This window comes from Ochlerotatus camptorhynchus, unplaced genomic scaffold, assembly GCF_037179485.1.
Source record: "Ochlerotatus camptorhynchus isolate MF236.1 unplaced genomic scaffold, CSIRO-AGI_Acam_v1.1 ptg000204l, whole genome shotgun sequence".
Taxonomy (NCBI): domain Eukaryota; kingdom Metazoa; phylum Arthropoda; class Insecta; order Diptera; family Culicidae; genus Ochlerotatus; species Ochlerotatus camptorhynchus.
The window spans coordinates 451,661-475,113 of NW_027040694.1; the positions used below are offsets into that span (position 1 = coordinate 451,661).

At 38.6% G+C, this 23,453-nt stretch overlaps 1 protein-coding gene across 1 annotated transcript in view; it reads left to right on the forward strand.

Moving 5' to 3' along the window:
• The window catches only part of grp (serine/threonine-protein kinase grp), a 96,367-nt gene that overhangs the window by 41,921 nt on the left and 30,993 nt on the right, over positions 1–23,453 (forward strand). The window contains exons 3-5 of the mRNA XM_065224088.1: positions 9,606–9,829; positions 16,632–16,809; positions 16,936–17,078. Of these exons, the coding sequence (XP_065080160.1) occupies positions 9,606–9,829; positions 16,632–16,809; positions 16,936–17,078 (545 nt within the window). The remainder of the gene's footprint in view (positions 1–9,605; positions 9,830–16,631; positions 16,810–16,935; positions 17,079–23,453) is intronic.

Here is a 23,453-nt window from a genome sequence, read left to right on the forward strand (position 1 = left end):
GCTCGCTCTTCGCTGATTTGTATGTGGAGGATCAAAATCGTTGTAAAAAGGAAACAGCCGAAAAAGAGAGACTGGCAACCAGGGCGTCACAATATCAGCTTCAATCGACCAACTCGATGCGACGAAGAGACTGCTGGCTTTCTTTTTCTGTTAAAGTCGAACAGCTTCGCAGCATTCTAGAACCTCAGTTACAAATGTTCAATTGCTTGTCTCTCTTTCTCTCGTCGCTCCATTGGTCTTCCTTTTAAGCTTCGGTGAAACGGATGAGCGAAAGAGCGCTCGACTTTGATAGTTTTCTCTTTCATGAAACGCATCAACAGAAGTTTCATGACGTATATGACGGAAAATGAAATTACACATTTAAAGCATTTCTCACGTGTAAACACTTGATGATTACACGTAATATGTTTAATTTATCTTCCATCCACATATTAATCTAAAAAAAATTAACGAAAACGGGACATAACGCATTTTAAACAAATGGAAAAAGCGGTGATAGAGTGTTCGTGAAAGGGGATTGAAAGCAATAATGACTTTTCGTTTAACTAGAAAATCGACATTACTTGCATTGAAAGCGATGAGAAAAGCAACGACGAGAAGATCCACAGCCAGCGTTTCCTTCTAAGCGTGCTTCTTTTTCATTATCATTTCTTGCTGATAGTCTAGCTAGGCGTTATAGAAATGAAGCGTTGAACACGTTTGTATGAGAGAAACAAAACTCGAGTTCATTTTAGAGCTTCGAAAATGTAGAGCCCTGCTAGCAACCCTCAAAACGAAGCATACGAAGCATGTATTGTATAAGAATAAGCATGCCAAACAGCAGGTCTGAGACCCAACATAGAATTTTTTTTTTGAGCTTCAGAGAAGGTCGGAGATCCACTGAGAAATTTGTTGAGCTTCAGGGTAGTTCGTAGATCTTGAGAACAGAACTACAAACAAATTAAAAGTTATTAACAGAAATTCATAAAAAACAGATCTTCAGATAAATGTTCAACGAAATTTTCAAAACTTCAAGCAAGCAAAAATAATTTCAAATCAATTTGTAAAACTATAAGCGAAATTTTGCAAATCTTCAAGGGAAATTCGCATAACTTCAGACAAGTCCAAGAATCTACAGTGAAATATAAAGTATTGCACAGAAGTTTGCAGATCCTCGAAATATTATTCAACATCAGAAAAGTTCATAGATCTTCAGAACAAAGCTACAGAACTTTGAAAAAAATCACAGGACTTCTGAAAAAATCACAAGAATCTCAGAAATGTTAATGGATCGTCAGTAAAATTGCAGAACTTCAGGGAAGTTGGGGAGACATTTAAAACTTCAAAGAAGCTGAAATATTTTCAGATAAATTTTGACCACTTTAGGTAATCTTCAAGGAAATTTTCAAATCTTCAGGGTAACCTGAGAGGAATTTACAAAACATCAAAGAAGTTTGCAGATCTACTGAGAAATTTATTGAGCCTCAAGTTTTTTTTTTTTTTTTTGTAGATCTTGGGAATAGAGCTACGGAGCTTAAGAAAACTTTACAGAACTTTAAAGATATTTGCAGGAATTTTACAGAAAGTTTCACACAAATGTGAGATCTTCAGAAAAATTCGTTAAATGTCAGAAAAGCACCTCAATTCCAAAAACAAATCGCAGCGAAGTACAAAAGTACAATATTTTGCAGAACTCCATGGAAGTCGGAAATAGATAGATCTAAAGAACTTCAGAGAAGTCCGTAGACCTTAAGAGAAGTCTGTAGAACGTCAGAAAGTTCGTACGTTTTTAGAAAAATTTGCAAAACTTCAGCAAAACTCACAGATCTTCGGGAAAGTTCGCCGATCTTTAGATCAAGAATCCACAAAGAAATTTAAAGAACTTTAGAAAAGTTCGGAGATCTACTGTGAAATTTATTGAACTTCAGGGCAGTTCGTAGATCTTTAGAGCAGAAATACAGTACTTCAGAAAACTTTACAGAATTTGAAATGAATTTTCGGAACTTCAGAAAAGTTCAGAGGGTAGGTCGTAGATCTACTCAAAAATTAGCAGATGTTTAAATAAATTTTCAGAATTTTACTGCGGTTCTTGGATTTTGAAAGACATTTACAGAACTTCAGGTATGTTCGCTGATCTTTAGAGATATTTGCAAAGCTTCAGAAAAATTAGAAAATCTTCAGAATACTTCCTAAAACTTCCGGAAAGCTCAAAAATTTCTAGATAATCTTTTAATTCTTTAGAAAATTGTATAGATGTTCATAGATATTTGCAGATATTCATTGAATCATGAAAATCTGCAAAGAAAATTACAGAACTTTCGAGAAGTTTGTAGATTATTTGAAATTTTGTGAACATCAGAGATTATTGTTGATCTTCAAGGATCTTAAATCTTCAGGGATTTAGGAACTTTGTAGGTTTTTAGGAAAATTTGCTGAACTTCTGATGAACATACAGAACTTCAAAGAAATCTGTAGAACTATCGAGACATTTGCAGATTGTCAGGAAAGAATGTTTATCTTTAAAGAAATTTTACCGGAGAACAGAAACAAAACTTCAGGGACGTCAGAAGGTTTGAAGACCTTGCAGAATTGAGTTGTTAACAGAAATTTTCAGAACGCAAGGAATCATGTATATCTAGTGAGAACTTTTCCCACTAGCTTGTCTAAAGTTGGTACCGACATCCTGGCGAAGTTTTGAAATTCATTTTCATCTTCATATCGCAGCTCTTGATGGACAAGATGAGCCAAATCCCTGCCGGTGTTCCTCCTGAGCAACCATTTCCTACTCCACAAAGTTCACCTTCTCTTTCTCATTGTATTTAAAATAATAAAAGCAAATACGTCTGCCGAAACTAGAGCAATTTTCCGGTAATTCATGATGGAAGTATTTACTTTTGATTCCTGATACAGTTTTGTTTTGAAATCTAAATTGACAGTTCTTTCGACATGTGCAAGCAGTGTGAACACCAGCAAACACCCCCTGTTCGATAAAATAATAATGTCTATAATTTGTATGCACCTGGAATTTTTTTCATCCGACCTGGAAAAACCTGGAAAACTCAGGGAATTTGATTCCTTGGATTGAGTAGACACCCTGTTATTCAACGGTTGATTTCCAAAAAATCGTGGCAGAAATGTGAGGAAATGGAGGTTACAAATTAAACTATTGATTATCCAATCAATACTGATTTTACGAAAACAAATTAATAAGATCCTTCAACCATTTGTTTTATTTTTGAAAATTCTTGTAAAATGCTCATGGTGGATTGGGAATTTATAATATTTGTCAAAGCGGATCGCATTCAACGACAGATTAGATCCATATCTTTCATATCTTTTCGATCAATAAATGTCACTATTGGTCACTTTTTTATTGTTTTAAAGTCACTATTTGGTAACTTTTTTCGTTATTGTGGTCAATAATATTGTATTAAATACCCACTACCAGCCCTGCATATTGTAGAGGAATTCTGCTGACAAATTTTATCATTCTCTCTAAAGAGTTATTTTTAAACGTCTTTTTTGTTTAAGGTAGAGTTGAGGGAATTGAAAAATGGAATTTGAATGGACACCCTGCATCATTCTGAAGGAATTTTAAAGTTATGATGCCAAGCCTTCCTATTTTTTCCCTAGAGGTGCGACACATCTAAATCTCAATTTTTGACTGTCGAAAAATCTCACGCTAACGAATCAATCTACGAAAAATCTTGTTTCGTATATCAGTATGGCACCTCAACCGGAAGAACCGGGAATCGAAAATAACCGGGAATTTGAAGGAATCTTTAATTGCATATTCATTATTTTCTTATAAATATTCAAAGTCTGATATTATTTATAACCTTGAAACAAGTTTTCTAATCCTAAGATCTTGAAATTTGTTCTCAACCAAAGTCTCGGAATATTGGTAATTTATGTTAATCCTGGATCTTGAATTTCTGTACACAGAATGTAAAACTATACTGAGGTATTTCTGGAACTTATCTCAATAATTTTGTAAATTTCTCAAGGATTTTCTTGGGATAAGTTCAATTGTCATCAGAATCACTTTTACTTTCAGGATTCCCCTCAATAATCTCATAATTTTGTCCAATATCTTGCATACCCCATAGTATCCATAAAAGTCTCTGAGCTCTGTGTAAAACACTTCAGGAATTCCCTCAAGAAAAACGAAATTCACTCTTCATTTATCATAGAATTCTCTCAAGACTGTACTTTAATTTCTCTTCATTATATTCTTTATAATTCACTTGAAATATTCCTACAAATCTCTTGGTATGCCATTTGGAATTTAAAATATTATTAAAGTCTGGAACGCGCAAAAATTGGTCAACTTAAAATTGGTGTATTTCTGTTAAAAATGCATAAAAAAAACCTGTAATGCTGCATTTGGAATTTGAGTGTATATACAATGGTTGCTATGATGAGTTTTCACCGTTTGCGCTCTAGTTTTCAAAATGCGTCCAAGCAAGAGGAGCAGCGTGTCAAAATTTTGCTCGCGTTGCAAGAGAATCTGACGTTCTCACACGCCAAGTTGGCAAAATTGCTGAATGTGGTCAAATCGACTATGACGGACGTTTTTAAAAGTGTTCGGGGAGCGTCTGTCGACCGCCAGAGGAAGCCTGGAAGCGGCGCCAATCGTAATCCGGACGTCGCTGGCAAGCTCAATGTCTCCCATACTACTGTGCAGTGGGCCAAGAAACGAGCCGGGTTGTCGACGTTTAAGAAGGTGAAGGTGGCGAACCGAGATTACAAACAAAACACGTCGGCAAAGCAGCGGTCCCGAAAGTTGTATAAGAATCTGCTCACAAAGTTCGACTGTGTCGTCATGGACGACGAATGAAGGCGGATTTCAAGCAGCTTCCGGAACAGGAGGTTTATACCGCATCAAGAAAAGGAAAGGTGGCTGAAATTTTCCAAATCATCAAACCATCAAAGTTCCCGAAAAAATATCTCGTCTGGCAGGCTATATGCACGTGTGGTCTAAAAAGCGGCAGTTTCATTACTACGGGAACCATCAATCAAGAGATCTACGTCTAAGAGTGCCTGGAAAAGCGGTTGCTACCATTCCTAAAGCAACATAATAGACCTGTGCTGTTCTGGCCGGACTTGGCGAGCTGCCACTATGAGAAAAAGGCAATCGAGTGGTACGATGCGAACAACGTGGTTGTGATACCCAAAGACCACAACCCTCCCAACAGACCAGAACTCCGCCCTATCGAACTGGTATTGGGCCTTGGTCAAACGGAATCTCAAAAAAACTAATAAAACCATGGAAAACGAGCAGCAGTTAAATCTAACTGGCGTTCGGCGGCGAATAAGGTCGATGAGACCACTGTGCAAAATTGAATGGAAGAGGTTAAGCGGAAGGCGCGGCAGTTCGGATTTGGCAAACCAAAAGAATAAACGAACATTTTTTCCTTTAAATCCGAAATGATTTGAGATTTGGGCGTAATTGCTTTTGTAAACAAAGACGTCAATTGTCGATTTCTCTTGAATTGATGCTTAATCTCATAAATAAACTATACCAAATGATAGAGGAATTATTCCTCTACCTCATAGCGTTATTAGTTTTCAAGGTTGAGCTTTTATTCGCGAGAAATCGGTGATTGAAGTGTTTGTTTACAATAGTAATTACGCCCAAATCTCAAATCACTCCGGAAATATATGAATTGAACTACCAAAAAAAAAATAAGATTTTTGTGATGAATTTTGACAGAAAGAAACGATTTTGTGTCGACCAATTTTGCGCTTCCAGTCTTTATCCCAATATTTCCTTGGAGTACAGTTCACAATTCCATAAAGAAAAGTTCCTCAGAATTTCCTTGAAACGCTTCTCTAATGCGGTCTCTTGGAATTTACTTGGAATTCTCTTGAAACTCTCCTTAGATTTTTGTTAAAATTTCTTCAGAATCTCCTGGAACACTACTTCAGAGTTGGTTTGGAAATATGCTAAAAGTGTCCTGCCCTGCCCTACCGGATACTTCTTGAAATTCCTCCAAATTTCTTATGAATTCTCTTAAAGTTCTGCAGAGAATTTTTCGAACTAAATTCTGAATTAGATTGAAACTAACAAACTTGCTTTTCGACAACGGGGGACATTCGTGCTTTGTCACATAATCGACACGCATTCGGTATTATGACAGTTAAGTGCTTCGCGATTAATTCACGAATTCCTTTTGAATGATCTTTGAAATTCCTTCTGACTTACTTAAAGTTCCCTAAAATTCTACTCATCAATAGTTTCTTCAGAACTACTCAGAAATCACCTGTAGTTCTCATTGAAATTTTCTTTAAATGCTTCGCCAAAATTACCTCAAATTTGTAGTCAAACTCCATTGAAAATCTCCCCAGAAATCCTGAATCCCTCGAATTCATCTTTAACCCATTAAAGTCCAGTGATCTATTTATTAGATCACCATTATGATAGAAGAAAACAATTAACAGAAATTGGGAACTTTCCTTTATTTAACGTCGGTCTCTGTTCCGCAATCTAGTGCCAATCACCGACGGACATCGATTGCCATCCATTGACGGCAATCGAATGTGCAGGAAGGCAGCTTCCACACCTGCTTAGGATATCGCACCCATTCAACACACATGGGCCGGGACCAACGGCTTTACTTCCCTTCCGAAGGAAGACGGGACCAGAGATTTTTATGCCTCAGAAAAATCCCACCGACCTTGGCTGGGATTTAACCCAGACCCATCGGGGTGTTAGAAGTTGGGAACGTAATTTATGTTTTCAATATTACTAGAATGAGCCTTAGAATATCCTTAACATCTTGCTTTCAATTAATAATTTTGTCAAGCTTCTGCATTCATTTTCCATCAGACGTCATTGCTGTTGTTGACGGTGACATCTATCGGAAAATACACATAATCTGTTTTCCGAATTGAGGACACAGAGGACAGTGCAGTGCAAAACATGTCTGGTACCTCTATACATGCATTTAGATTAACATCCGAAGTCCCTTCTTTTTTACACATTCTGCACTCAAAATAGCTCACCCCTCACAGGATTTCCTGCCGAATTTTATGAATGGCGCGGGGCAGAAAGTATCTTGTGTAGAATATGTAAAAAAGTAGGGACTTCGGATGTTAATCGAAATGCATATAGGGGAAACGCTCCTATAGTTGCGGTACGTTAGAAGCGTTAGTTTACTGTAGTTGTGCATGGAGACCTAACGCTTCTAACGTACCGCAACTATAGGAGCGTTTACTCTATAGAGGTACCAGACATGTTGTGTAGTGTCAGGTACTCTATGTTGTAGTCTGTGAAAGGGAAATCCCAAATAGAGTGTCATAAAAATACATGGCATGTCGAGAAATACAAGTGGGAGCAAATTTTCTCTCTCAAATTTCAATTTTTTGGCTCTCTGGGGGCTGGTAGTAAAGCAGGTTAAACGGTATAGGGACAAATCCTTAGTATTTAATTGTAGCTTGTTTAACGATAAAGTCCCTGACTAATTTCTTCAGATTGTCGTTCACTTTTTCGACCTGAATATGCACCGAAAGAGAATTATTCCCAGTTCTCTAAATTTCTATATGGGGATTTTTATCACTTCCTACCAGCGGAACAGCGTCGCGTCACCTCTGTGGAAAATGGCCGGACGATATGATTAATTAGCGTGAGCATAATACTTGGGTTATTCATGGAAAAAATCGCGCATTGTCCAGAGGTCGAAAACGACTTGGTCGTTAACAGGTTAATTGTCTAACCAATGCATTGAAGTATCAGAATCCTAAAATTGTGTCGTAGTCCAAGAGCCATGATTCTTTTTTTTATGCTGATATACAGTATTGACTCGATTTTGTCAGCTCTCTTTTCGAAAATCTTTTCTAATGTTCTACGATGCCCAGGTGGTTTTATTGCACCTTAAACACTCATCTTGAAGATGAATGAGAAAGATTTGGAACAACGATGATGTGAAATTATTTAAAAAGTATAAGGGGCTGTTCATGAACTACGTAGACAATTTAGGGGGTGGGGGAGTTGTCAATTATCCACGGCCCATACAAAATTTTAAAATTTTGTATAGACAATTGGGGGGGGGCTCAAGAATAAAATAAAAAACTGTCTACGTAGTTAATGAACAGCCCCTAAGTCTGAAATGCGGAGGGAGTGGCTGACAAAATCGGGTCATTACTGTATTTAAAATAGGCCATATTTCATGTAAACAATCTCGCAAAGTTCAGGAATGTAAAATACCGTCCTTGCTTCAAAATATTGAAAATTTCCTTAGGAGCAAATCCACGCCAAATGACGAATCGGAAAAACTTGACCTTCTACGATTTGCAAAATTGTGTGTTATGGACAATCATTCACTTTTTTTTTTTTCAAAATTCGGCCATTTCAAATGTTGTTTTTTTTCAAAATTGCGTTTTTAAAATTTTTCAATAAATTGTAGCATGAAAACGTCACCTCGAAATGACGACGTTCAAGACAAAGTTAGAGAAGAATAAAGTCTTCCTGGGAAAAATATACATGGTTTTTTAAAAGTAATTTTGAGTAAAAACAAACTCAAATATCTCCTCAAAAAGTATACAGGGGAAATGGATGTAATGTCGGTCTAAATGCCCCTAATTTGGGCCCAAAAATAAATTCAGCAATCGACTAAACTTTCAATAGCGACCAAAAATATCCATTAGTACCGTCCCGATGACGCGTTCATCTAGATAAAATTCATAAATAGCAGATTTTTAGCGATAGGCCCAATATTAGATCCATAGGCCAACATTAGAGGCATTTCCCCTATTTAATTTGTTTCTTTTTTAAAGTTCATAAAAAATGCAAACTGCAAAATTTCTGGATCTTCGATAGAGTCGTCACTAGTATTTTTCTATGTAGGGGTTCTAATTAGCCTCAAGCGCAGCGCCACTGTATTTATTCCTTGCATCATGACAGTTGATGGTCTTCTTGATATATTGTCTTCGTATAAAGGAAGAGAAAAGGATTAGTAGTAATTTCCATTTAATTCCACTAACTTATGTGAACGCCCACATTCATCAGGATTCATATTGTCTTCGGAAGAATGAAGTTAGTAAACCATGTAAGAACCTCCTGTTTCATAATCTAATCTTTACGCTGAAAGTTATATAAGGTAAACCTTCTCAATCTCAATCCTTTCAGTAACATATTGACGAGTTGATTGTTGAGCTATTGTTGATTTAGTTAGAAGAACTGAAGTTATAGTGTGTAAAGAATTAAGGGTTCACCATCTATAGATAAGGATTTCCAAATCAAAACAAACCAAACACTGAGATAATGAACATCCCTACAAACGTAATACATGGCAACCTCACTAATCACCTTGTGTATCCTGTCTTTGTCCTGTTTTTCTCTCTTTCTCTCTTTCTCATGCTCTCTCCTGAATCGGAACGTGCAAACCGCGACGCTCACTTGCCGCTGGATGACCGCTCTCACACTCGCTCCGTGGCTGTTCCCGCTCGCATCGTGTCATGTGCTTTCCTTTTTCGCCAACCACCAACCAACCACCACCACCACCCACCGTCGGAACGAATGCAATCCAAAAAATTATATCTCAACACTTACTCAAACACACACACACACTCGCGCAAACCCCATCCTCCCGTTATGTTGTGGGTGTGTGTACTTGTCCCCGCAGAGTGAAACTGCTCATCAACCGCCAGTCGGGTGAGGCCGTCGCGATGAAGATGGTCGATCTGAAAAAGCATCCGGACGCGGAAAGTTCGGTCAAGAAGGAAGTCTGCATCCAGAAGATCCTGCAGCATCCGAATATATTGAAATTTTTCGGCAAACGCACCCAGGGCGACATCGAGTACATCTTCCTGGAGTACGCCGCCGGCGGGGAGCTGTTCGATCGAATAGGTAAGTCTGCATTATTGCAAACTTGTAGTACCCGGGTGGTAGTTTGTGAACTTTTTTTTTTGTACTTGAACCCGGGGAGGGAAATTTCCTAAGATGGAGTAAAAGTTTTCCCAGAAAAGTTCGCCAGTGTGAAGTGAAAGTGATGGGGCTGATGGAGCGAGGACCAGGGGATTGGGGAGGGGGGAGCGAATAATTGAGAACATGTGATAAGGGTTGGTTCGCAGAAGATTTTCGTGGAACAATAAGACCATGATGGAAAACGAATCGCCGTGCGCGTGGTAGATCAATGAAATTGAGCATGAAAATTTTAGCGATTTTGCTATCAGGATTAATTTGTTCTAATTGTGGAGGAAATCAAGTGTGCTGTTATGATATTAAGATTTTAGCTTCTACTTTGTACCGTTTTATTTTTTTGCCAGTCGCCAATATCGCTTCATTAAGCATACCAATGTGATAATCGATAAGTCACACACTATCAGAGTGCGTTGTCCAAATCTGGGAGCAGTGACATCCAAAAGAGAAGGAAGTGTGTCAAAATTCGTGTGCATTTTTGTTGTGCTTGTTGGATAGAAAAGTAAATAAGTCTATTTAAAAAAAGGTGGGAATTTTATCATCATCGGTTGTGTGGTAAATTTGGCAATCTTACCTCTAGGTAATTCTTTTCTCTTTGAAGTCAAAGATCTTATAATATTAGAAAGACACACTACAAGAGGTACAATTGGTCGTAAGTGCTTCTTCTTCTCGCCTATGATGTCCCAACTCAACGCCTGATTTCTACTTTGTGTTCCTTGAGCCAAGTTTGCAGTTGCTCATTATGCAATAATAAGATGTTATGATTACACGTTTTACTTTACGTTCAGATTGAGATTTTATGTGTCAAACGCATACCTTTCAACCTCGTCTTGTAGCTTCTTTACGGTAAGGTTTTGTTATCCATCCGCCCTCTCATCAAACTGGCAGGGTGGCCAGCGAACCGGAAAAACCGAACATTTTAAAAGTACCGGGCAAACCTGGAAAACCCGGGGGGAGTTCGATGAGAAAACCAGAAAAATCAAAACCTAATTTGTGGTCACCTTAATGGTAGGTTGTATTTTAATTTCTTGTGGATGTAGGGGAAAGTGGGGCAATTAGGTAACCTTAAGAAAATCATACCCACAAATATAATGTGGATAATTCGAATGATTTTAAACCAAATTGATAGTTTCAAGCACTGTTTACATCATGAGTACAAATTGAATATTAAAAGTAAATTTTTGAATCTTATGAGGGGCTGTTCATTAACTACGTAGACAAATCTTGCCCGGGGGAGGTCCATACACAGCGCCCTTGTAAACAACCGGTAAGAATCTTCCGTTCTCTTGAGGCTTTTTGAAGGGTCAACAATGAACAGTTTTAGTATAAAAAACGTTTAAAAGAAATAATTATTTTTTTGTAGAATAAATTTAAATTGAGAAGTACTGCCTTGTGAATGACTGTTTTTTTTACTAAAGCAGCTGCTTCAAAACGTGATTTCATATGATACAGTCATATTTATAAAAGAATAATGCAAAATTGAAGAATTTAAGTAGAAAATATTTTGCTAATATTGCCCCGTATGAACTTAAGTAATATTTGTTAAGAAAGACTTCAATGTTTATTGAAAACTAGAAATACATTACGATTTATCCCAGGCTATTATTGTAGAAAATCGTAACTGATAGATCTTGGGTGGAACGCTTCGGAATGTTTAGAAAACATAGGGCGCACTCTTGATTTAGTTTGGAATACATTTCGAATCAAATTTCGAAAACGAAATTTCATTTGAATAGCTTGTTTAAACAGGGTTTAAACAATCGTCAAAATGGAATTGAATGAAGGCCGAAGTGCTTTTTCGTAGCTTTTAGTTTTTGGATTTGAACGAGCGTCGGTTGCAGTGGTTTGCTTACTGAGCAGTAAAACGCGGTCCCAGGTCCTTTCATTTGAAAAATATTTATGGTGTATTTTGCGAAAATTGTCGTCGTTGTCGGTGTCGGGTTTGAATGGTTACAACAACTCGAGTAACGGTATGATGTGATATGAGGGGCTTGGTGGCCTTAGAGCGACCTTTTTTGCTTACTAGAGCAAAACATCGTGAGCCTAATCTCAGGCTCATCCACATTCAAGATTCGTCAATTTGTTAATGAAGTGTTCTTCTCAAAGAATAAAGAAAGTTTGAGTGCTTCTAAATATACGTTTATTCAGGTTGACATCTACACTTCGAATGACTAATTTTTCCATCTCGAATCTAGCTGGTAAACGAGTCTGCCTCACTATCATCCGAAAAATACTCCGCCTCATCACTTCCAAGCTCTTCATCAACTGGACCAAGTTCGTCGGGCACTGAAGCCGGTATCGTTGCTGGAACGGATGGTACGTCTAGGCCAAAACCGTCGAAGAATACCGATAACAGACTAGGACCTTGGCTTGGACTAGGATCTGGACCAGATTCGACCGCACGTTGCTTCAGTTGATTGGCATGAGAACGGAGCCGCTGATTATCCTCCAGGAAAACGTTGTAGTTGACTTTTCCGACACGCTCGATTACTGTGGCAGCCTGCCATTTCCAGGAATTCGCTTGATGGACTTGAGCATATACAGCATCACCCGGAACGAACTGCCTCGAAATCGCTCCATGCTTCTTGTTGAAACGCTTGTTTTGCTAATCTGCTTTCGGTTGTGCTGCTGATGTACGGTTGAGGATTTTTCTGGAAGCTCACAAGTTCAAGAAATTCCATAATCGAACCGAGGAAGGATGGCGGCGACAAACGAAGAACTCCAAGCAGCGATTTTGCAGCTTCTCAGCGGTTGGTCGTTCCACAAGCAACGAACCTAGAGCAAGTTTTGGAATCCCTGTCGACGACCATCAGCGAGTTCTGCTTCGATCCGGAGAACGGCACCACATTCGAAAAATGGTTTGCCCGTTACTCGGATTTGTTTGAAAGCGACGCACGAAGTCTGGACGACGCAGCAAAAGTTAGGCCTCTGCTCCGGAAGCTGGACACGTCCTCTCACAGTCGCTACGTCAACTACATCCTTCCGAAACTACCAAAGGACGTCACGTTTGCCGATACCGTCAAGACACTCACAAAGATCTTCGGCAGACAGGCCACCGTATTCCACAAACGCTACCAGTGCATGCAGCTACTCAAGTCCGAGGCCGACGACATAATCATCTTCGATGGAAAAGTCAACAGGGCATGTGAAAAGTTCGAATACCAGAATTTGAAGATTGATCACTTCAAGTGCTTGATTTTCGTTTGTGGTCTCAAAGCACCACGCTACGCGGACATTCGAGCAAGGCTTCTATCCCGGATTGAAGGTGAAACGGCTGATGCTCCGGTGACAATTTAAACTTTGATCGACGAGTTCCAGCGGCTCGTCAACATCAAGTCGGACACTACGATGATCGAACATCCATCAAGTTTGAAGAATTCGGTCCATAGCATTTCGGAGCAGAAACCCAGAAACCAGCATCGTCCACTGAAAACGGAAAGCAAATCCCATCCTCGTCGCCAACTGAAGTGTTCTTCTCAAAGAATAAAGAAAGTTTGACTGCTTCTAACTATACGTTTATTCAGGTTGACATCTACACTTCGAATGACTATTTTTTCCATCTCGGTCGCAGCTGTAGATTGCTGCGATTACTTGAATGGAACATCGTGATTACTTGGATGGAACAGTTAATATGAACAAGGTAATAGAACCAACTCTATGATTAAAAAGGAGCTAGTTTGCCTACACTCAAAAAATTTATCACATATCTAATGGATGAAATTTATGTGAATTTCACATAGCTTTCTTGTGATCACATAGCTGCAAATCACATGAATAATATGAGGTCGATGGCATTCATATGAAAAATCATATTAAATTAATGTGATCGCATAAATACTATGTGAAATTCAGATGAACTCCATTAATTTCGATTATGGATGAAAAACATGTGCGTTTCCAATGAAAGCTACATGAAAACTATTTTCGGTGTAGTGACAAGCGTTTTTGCTTACTGACCAGAAGACTGTGGGTTCAATCCCAAGCTCCTCGTGTTATATAGTTAGGACATCAATTCACCTTATCGTTTACCGAAACGAACCCTGCTGCAAACACAACCCTCTTATTGTGATTCCTCGTGAAAGTGCAGAGGACCCTTCGGTTTCCATCAAAGCGCTTGCCTAGCTTGAGATCACCAGTTTTACACATTGAGGATGAATACTAGTTCCAAGCATCGTCTGTTGGTTCTCTCCGTACTTACAGCGGATTTGGCAATAACAGAGTAGAAACCGTTGGCGGTCAATCATGCTCATGCTCTCCTTTCTTCTTTCCTTTATTTAACGTCGGTCTCTGTTCTGCAATCTAGTGCCAATCACCGACGGACATCGATTGCCATCCATTGACGGCAATCGAATGTGCAGGAAGGCAGCATCCACACCTGCATAGGATATCGCTCCCCCATTCAACACACATGGGCCGGGACCAACGGCTTTACTTCCCTTCCGAAGGAAGACGTGACCAGAGATTTCTATGCCTCAGAAAAATCCCACCGACCTCGGCTGGGATTGAACCCAGACCCATTGGGGTGTTAGAATGCAGTCACGCTTACCACTACACCACCGGCGCCGGTCCATGCTCTCCTTGAAAAATAAGATTTTGGACCTGAAAAATTTCAAGACCCTTCGGACTGGACTGCACTAGATTTTTAGGATACAGTCACGTTGAAGAATTATTAAGAGGATTTCAGAATATTTTGCAAAGCAATCACTTCTGTGATTGTTGGGGTCGTAGGTGAGTGAGTGAGAACCGAACTGTCCAATAGGTCTTGTTCATCTGAATAACGTTGCCGTAGACAGCAACTTTCCGTGTGATTGAAATCGCGATATACGCGGTACGAGTAATTCAAGTCAAGGTGGTTCAACGGTGACGAACGTTGTGACTAAAGAGACTGAAATGGGTAAAGAGGCGACATCTTATACATTTGACAAGTCTTCTGCTCGATTGGAACAACTTTTCCTATGACTTTGACTGATAATCGATTGTTCCTATTTTGACGTGTCGTCTCTTTATAAATTCAGCCTCTTTAGTTGTGACCACCGCCGCATTCACAGACTAAACAACGACGCACAAACATCCGGATTTGACGCGTTGCGGCTAATCTGACAGAAAATCTATTTAGCTTTCACCGCGCTTAACTGACCTCGCTATGGAGCGATCAATACATGACTGTAGACAATGGTTGAATTTTCTTGTTAGGATTGGTGTTTTGGTTTCTGGAATTGATGTCTGTGTTAGGGATATTATCTCTATCCGCAGCGATGCCAAATCTACGGAATTTTAAATGTATGCACAGCTCAATGAAAATCTCTGGAGTTCTTTAAAACATGCTGATCTCCACGACTTGCTGAACCGGTCAGAAGTTCTTTGAGAAGCTAACTTCATGAAAGATAAGAGAAATCTTAACAAGAGTCTACAAAGTGTGTTCGTATAGTATATTTCTCAGGAAACATCGGAAACATTCAGTGGAACGAGTGTTAGTCAGAGTGCTTCAAAGAAGTTTAACAAAAAAAGAAAATAACCTTTCAGAAGCATCGGCAACCTTTCATAAACATTCACCAGCGACAACGCTGAATGGGTACGAGCTCATCAATACGGATGGTTCGAAAACAGTGAACGAAGTCGGCTATGGTGTATTCGGCCCCAACCTAGATACTAGCATAGGCCTTTTTAAGCCTACGTCGTCGACTGAGGCAGCTGCCATCTTCTCGGCCGTTACGGAGTCCAGCTTTACCTGGAAGGCTATCATTAGGATAGTGTGCTGAAGGCCCTTGAGAGTCCCGTTGGGGCAAGCCATCAACAACACCATCGGGTAGAGGAAAACTTCCCCTACCCGTCGGTTATGTTGGTTTGCGTGGGCATGCCTTGAGTTCCTAGAAATCGTCGATAGAAGTCATTTTTTACAAAAGCTGTTACGCCCTAATTGCAGCTCTATCTAGAATTTAACGCTATCAGATGTTAGATTGTTGGATTGCGTGGGTGTGTTTTGATTCTCGAGAAATTTGCGTTTAAATCCATTGTTTACGTTTGGTTGTTTCGCCTATTTCAATTGTTGGTCTAGAATTATTCTTTTATATTTTTTCCCGCGTTTATGCCAAACAAGGTACTCCCGCAAAATTATTACTTTGGACATGTTTTGCGTACACTCAAAAAATAAATCACATTTCAGATGGAAAATATCCATTAGAATTTCACATAACTTTCATGTGATCTCATAATTGAGAATCGCACCACGAAATCACATGAACCTTATGTGTCCAATGAAGTTTATGTGATTTATCATATAGAATTCATGTGATCATGTGAATGTTATGTGACTTTCAGATAAAAATCATTAAATTTGTTATTGGAAAAATATCATGTGCGTTCTCAATGGAAACTATATGAAAACTTTTTTCAGTGTAGGGATACATACCACCCTTTGAAGTTAGCCTATACTTTAAATTGTGAACAGAAGAAAGAGGGTCGACTTAGTATACATTGGAGAAAAACAGATGAGGAAAAGTAACGTACAAACATTGGAAGAAGAAAATAAGAAGTGGATTGTGATGGGAGAGCAGCGACTTAGTAAAGTGGGATATGGGATGGAAAGCAAACCGTTTCCGCAAACACGTGAAAAACTAAAATTACCCAAAACAAACTGTCTACGTAGCCCCTGATGTATTGCCAAGAATTCTTCAAACCAAACACATACCAATCAATAACTCAACCATCCGTTTATTTCTCCCTCTTCCAGAACCGGACGTCGGGATGCCCATCCCGGAAGCACAGCGCTACTTCAACCAACTGCTGGCCGGTGTGGACTACCTGCACACACGAGGGGTAGCCCACCGGGATCTGAAGCCGGAAAACCTTCTCCTGGACGAGCATGACAACGTAAAAATCTCCGACTACGGAATGGCCACCATGTTTAGGTAGTAGGTACACTTCCGTGACCCCGTCCGAACGTGACGATCTAAGAAAAGTGTTGATTGGTTTCTTTTCTCGATTTCCCCATTTCGTTCGCCGCAATCCCACCATCAACTACTACAACTACGCAGAATGAAGGGTCGAGAGCGGCTGTTGGACAAAAAGTGCGGTACCCTGCCCTACGTGGCGCCGGAAGTGCTGCTGAAACCATACCAGGCCACCCCAGCCGATATCTGGTCCTGCGGGATCATCCTAGTCACGATGCTGGCCGGCGGTAAGTGATGCTCTTGTTTGCCTTTATTTTTTTTTTCTTTGAAACTCACCACCCCCACACACTCACATTGCTGTGTACTAATTCTACATTTTCCTTTCATTTTTTGCTCGAATGCTTCGTGAATGTTTAAACAAGTTTTTTTTTTTCGTTCTGCCCAGAAGAAAACTGTGCTATCTTTGCTGGAATCCTTTTTCGTTTCGTTTTAAAAGATCATTGTGTAATTTGCTCCTTATCGTCTTACTGCAAATATTTGAACTCTGCTAAACCGCAAGCTTAAGTGTTCCCAGCACCACTACCACACAACCACCATTACCACCATCATCATCAATCCCAGCCGGAAGACTTGATTGATTGCACCGCTGCTGCAAGTGTACGTTTTGAAGCGCTGTTGCTGCTGAAGAGAATGGCTTACTTACCACACAAGCACCCTAATAATTTTGCTCAAGTGTCCTGTAAAGCAAGAAACGGTTACGCAATCCCCTAACACCGCGCGCGGCGCTGTAAATTTGGCACCTGTACTTTCGATGTTTGATGCGATATCTATTTTTTTTCTGTTGTTGTGATTGTTGTGTTTCGTAACATCTTTCGTTCGTAATCCGTATGTATGATTTCCGGCTGAATCTTTGGTATTCTAGCTGTAGAATGTTGAGTTTGTAACACGGTATCTTCTAAAGCTTTAGTACCAGAGGTCCAACTGGGAATTGCTTGCTACTGCTGGCTGACTGCTGCTGCTGCTGCACTGAATGCTGTTTTTTTTTTTTAATTTGGTTTTTCCTAATCCATTCACTTGTGTTTTCTTACCTATAATACATGACTGTAACCATCCGATAAACTGAGAACTGTCTCTATACTGAGAAGAAAAATACTGTCTGTACAGGAAGATGATTTTCAGAAAATTGTTCACTATTTACATCTGAGGGGGGCATTATTTCAGTTATCTTTATGTAAGAATCCTGTTTAAAGAATGATTAAAACTTGAAGCGTAGATTTTTTTTATTGAATCTATTGAAGAACCCATTGGACGAACAGGCGTGCAGTTCGTCTGACTACTATCTATAACCTTCTTAAAATATTAACAACCTAATCGACTTTGTTCTACTTGTTCTAATATTGTCAACTTAAATTGCCATTCCAACAACCGGGTAGACAATTAATGTTGACGAAAAGATTGACCGATGGGAGCGAGAACCTAACCCTTTCTCCCCGCGACAGTCCGAACGAGTATTGACGGAGCTAACCACAAAATCCGTAAGACAATAGATTACCATTGCTGTTTGGTTATCATTTGGTCAATGTTTACAGCTTTTGGTCAAATCTCGGACAGAGGCACTACTCTTATTGGCGAAAGCTTGGGTGATCTTCCGGTCCTATCCAAGCTTCCGGATGGCGGTTCGGGCTGCTCCAATACTTCCTCCGGTTTCGGCATCCTGAGTGGCAGGTTTGGTGTAAAATAATAATTTGTATTATTTCTATCATTGAAGGAACAGATCATGATCATGATCAATTAGGTAATTTCCCATCTTAAAGATGAGATGAGATCAAAATTTGAACATGAGGTGTTGCTTCATATTGCTTGAGGAGATCATGATATAAAAGTAGTGATATTCGGAGAAGACAATATTCCTTTCTTTAATAAATATAAGAAGATAACATTCCATTATTAGACCCACCAAGGTGGGAATGCTCAAAATAGGCCTGATAGGATTAGGAAATTCAACAATAAATAAACAAATTTCAAACTAATTAAAGATGAAGAGACACGTCTGTGTCACTTGTGAATTCAAATATGTTAACCACACAAATACAAGGAATAAACATCATTTAAAGTCAAAATATTCCATTATTTGTATTAAAGCAGGGTACCAATGAACCGGGAAAACTGAGAAAGTTCGGGAATTCGAAGTCACCGAGAAAAAACCGGCAACTTCAATGACAAATCTCGCGTCACTTTTCAACCATTTTGAGAAAATTGAAGTTGAAGCTCGACAGATTATTATTTTAACTGTTTAGAAACAATACGTTTTGCAATACTATTTCTAATGTAGTCAGTCAACGTTATTAGAAAATTCAGTAGAAACGGTAAAATCACCATTTTACTTTGAACTTCATGCTACAATATAGAAAAAAAAACACAAAATCACATTGGATGTTTTGACTCGTCAAGGTGTACATCGGACATGTTACATTGGACGATTTTCTCAATGACATAATCAATGAGTGTTATATTGGACGTTTTGTTCTACATGATACTAGATTCCCTTTCACAGATTTCAGAGTAGAGTACCTCACTTTAGATTGGCCCAGCCTTTAGAAAATGAGCACCAATCATGTTAGGCAGTCCGAATGACCGAAGTAACAATCATGTACCCATCATTTCAAACTGTACATTGGACAATTGTTGACCTACACGCAGAAAAATGGATTTTTATTTCAGGGCCTAATGTATTTTGTTATTGATTCAAACATATTGTATCACTATTTTAACGAAACATATTTTTGAATCAACAAAATGGTTTTTAGAATCAACAAACAGATTATTGACTCTACAACCAGTTTGTTGATTCAAAAATATTTTTCTTTGGATTAACCGAATAATATATTTGAATCAATACCAAAAATATATTAGGCCCAGAGCCAAAAATATATCCATTTGAATTTAAAAATCATTTCTCTGTGTGTATGATTATCTTAAATAAATGAAAGTATTTTGGATGGGTGTTTTTGTATCACATACGATGATAGAAGAACAATAGTTTGTATCGCTTAACTTGATTTGTATACATTTGTTACTTAGGACCTTTTGAAAAGTGACACGAGAAATCGGAAAAAATATACTTCCTGCTCTCTTAAAAAAATGCCTTGAAAAAATTCAAGACCAGTATTGGACTAGATTGTTGTCACTTCGAAGAATTATTAAGATAATTTTAGAACTGTTTTTCCAAAGCAGATTTAAGAAAGAATCCTAGAGATAACATCAAGGTATCTCAAAGAAAATGTCTTAAGGAGTTTTGGGATGAGCTCTAATAGAGTTTTGACTAGAATTCCAAATCAATTGTATCTGCTATTGCTCTGTGGAAAATTCCATGACAATTTTGAAGAGGATTCCAGGTTCCTAGAAAAAAAAAACAAGAGAATCGCATTTTAATGGTGCAATCCCAAAGAAATTCTGCGAAGAGTTTCAAACGAAATTGCGAGGATAATTTTAAGATCATCTCGAAAAGAATTTCTGTATAATTTTAAGGAAAATTTCAAGCGAATTTTCTGAAGAATTTAGAGGAGAACTTCAAGATAATCCTGAGCAAAATTTAATACAATTCTGATGTGAATTGCATGAGAATTCTTAGGAGAATTCAAGCGAATTAAAATAATTGAAGAAACCCACGTAACCCCGATGCCCACTAATAACACGATAAGGGCCTTTTTTGGAAAATAAGGTTAATATGGGCTTCCATGTTTTATATCGACCCTTATCTCAGTCGGTAAATGCGCAGCTATAAAGCAAGACCATGCTGAAGGTGGCTGGGTTCGATTCCCGGTTCGGTTCAGGGATTTTTCGGGTTTCTCGACTTCCCTGGGCATAGGAGTATGATTGTACATACTTTCGCCATACAATTATACTACCGTTATACGCATAAAAGTTCCACGGCTCATGCATTAAGCTAATATGCGATAAGCAATAAGCTTGAAATGCGAAGAAGAAGATATTTTATATCTACCGTATATCAGATTTATATTGCAAAAAAAGGCCCTAATCGGGCTTGTTAGTTACTTTGGGAGCTTCAGTAAATTCTTAGAAAAGTTTAAATTTGAAGAGAATCTAAGGACGAATTTTTACAGACAAAATATATGCATCTTTTCTGATAGCCATGTAGATTTGAATGCTTTAAAATCATGTACATGTACTTCCGAATTAGTATGGGAATGCTTTCAGTTACTTAAACACTTGTCTGATAACAATACTGTTGAGTAGAAGGTAATGAAAAGGCTGATTAACTAGCCAGGTAAGGATCATCTAACCAATTTCTAGGACCTGATCCACTTTGTGGGGTCTCTCCCAGCTCCATGAAGAAGGAATTAGGGAACTGAGAAAAGATTATGATAGATTGTAATTGGAATAATACTGTTAGCCCGACAATCAAGAACGTTGGTGATGCCAAATGCATCACACACAAAAAACCTCCTTAGTCTCTCAAAGAAAGACCTATGTACTTACTGTTAGGACTAATTACAGGGCACTGTCCAGGCAAATATCATCTTAGACTAATTAAAAAAAGTCGATGATAATAATTGTCGGTATTGTAACGAGAAAACAGAAATCTCTGAACATTTATTGTGCAACTGTGCAGCACTTCCTAACAGAAGGGCAAAGTTCTTTGATAAAGGACTAGTACTACAGCTCTTTGAAATATGGTGTTCATCTCCTAGTAAAGTAGTGCGTTTAATACGACACATAATTCCCATTGGTGTAGCTAATGGGGGTGCCAAGGGGCCAGGCTCCCTCCAGAATTATCTAGCCCCCCAGAACTTTTGCTGTTTTTTTTCTGACTCACTCATTATATTATATCGATATTCAATCGATGGCATAATAAGACGTCTTCAGGCTCTACAAATTGGCCATGAACCAAGGGATTTTTCTTTAACTTCTGAGAACTTCGTTAAACTTCAAGGACTTCCAAAAAGTTCAGGAAACGTAGTAGAAATTTAGGGAACTTCATAGATCTTCAGACAAATTCGTAGAAACAAGGAACTTGGAAAAGTTCTGAAATCTGCGCAGAAGTTTAAAATTAATTTAAGTTTGATGAGCTTCGTAGAAGTCAAGGGAACATAATTTTATTTCAGGGATGCTCATTATTGATCGGCAACCTCTATTTAATTTCAGGGCACTTTTTTTTAGGTCTTACGGACTTGAAATAGGTGTGGACATTACGTACAAATTCAAGACATTTCGTTCAGATGAATCTAGAACCACACTACCGTTCATACTGGCGACAACGCTCTGATGAGACAACGAAACCCTACTCCCAAGCTCCTCCCCTTTTCCTATCCTTCGACAATGTACCCCTCTAACCTCGAGTAAGCCGCGAGTATTCGGCCCAACTCCTACTTGACATAGAATTAAGAGAATTTTGTTACAAACAAAGAACAATGAATTATCGGCTTCGTAAAGCTAACGCGATTGAACGCGATAAACGAACTGGATAAAAAAAAGACATTTCGTTAGTTTCGCGGAAAATCAACGAGAAACGTAGAAATGCAGCAAACTTTGTAGAAGTTTTGCGAATTTCGTAGCGTTTTGAGGAACTACTTAAAACTTCATGTAAGTTCACGGAATTTTGTAGAAGATCTTAAAATAGTTCAATAAACTTCTAAGAACTTCAGGGATCCTCGCTTTAGTTTAGGAATCTTCGTTGCCGTCAGAGATCTTCGTAGAAATAAGAGAGATGGAACAAATGTGGAATTTGGAACATTGAAGGATATTTTGTAAAACTTAAGGAAGTATTGTAGATGTTCAGGAAACGTTGCATAAGTGACAGGATATTCTTTCAGACATCCTTCATAGACAGCAGGAAATATTCAAAAGATCGCCATATAGACGAACATATTAGTAAAAAAGGTTGATCAAGTTCTGAGGATTTCCAACTTTTTTAAAAGAGTGTTCAATCGGCTATCGACAAAAGCAGGCCACTCTCGATGTGTGCCACGCGATCGTCTGTTTTCTCGGCAGTAACCATTGTGTGGATCTCCTCATTGTTCTTAATCAGCAGTTCTTTCGGTCGATGCGTCGTTGACTTTGGAAAGCAACCGTTTAGTGATGAGTGTGTGAGTGCTGACCACGTTTTGCGCCCATTGCTGCAATGGAAGCGCTCTGACCCCCGTTGGCGTAACTGCCATACAATGAAACCAATGGAAGCGGCTTCAGTTCTGATAGAGGAGGAGGCTTTTTGGATAGCGGAAGATAAAGTGTTTATTGTATTGTACCTTTTGACTATAGTTTTAAGATGTATTGTATAGTGACCAAGAATCCTCGACTCTTTAAAGTTAATTCGTTTGAGTCTTATCAAATAAATTAATAAACAACAACTTTTTTAAAATTCACATTATCTTTCAAGACTGTAGGTTGTTCAGGAAGCATTAAACACTTTTCCAGCTAATTGAACCTGATGGAATCTTGAATGATGAATCTATATTTTATGGACATGTTTGTACATTTTCTATAGGGAAGACCCATGTCTTGGTGATTTATCTATTTTGTCAAGAATTAGCTGAATTCCGGACATAAATTTAATCGAAGAGATCGACATTTCTACATGTTCTTAATGTTGTTTTCATTTAATCGTAGTATAGCAAAATTAAAAAAAAAAAATCCAACAGGCC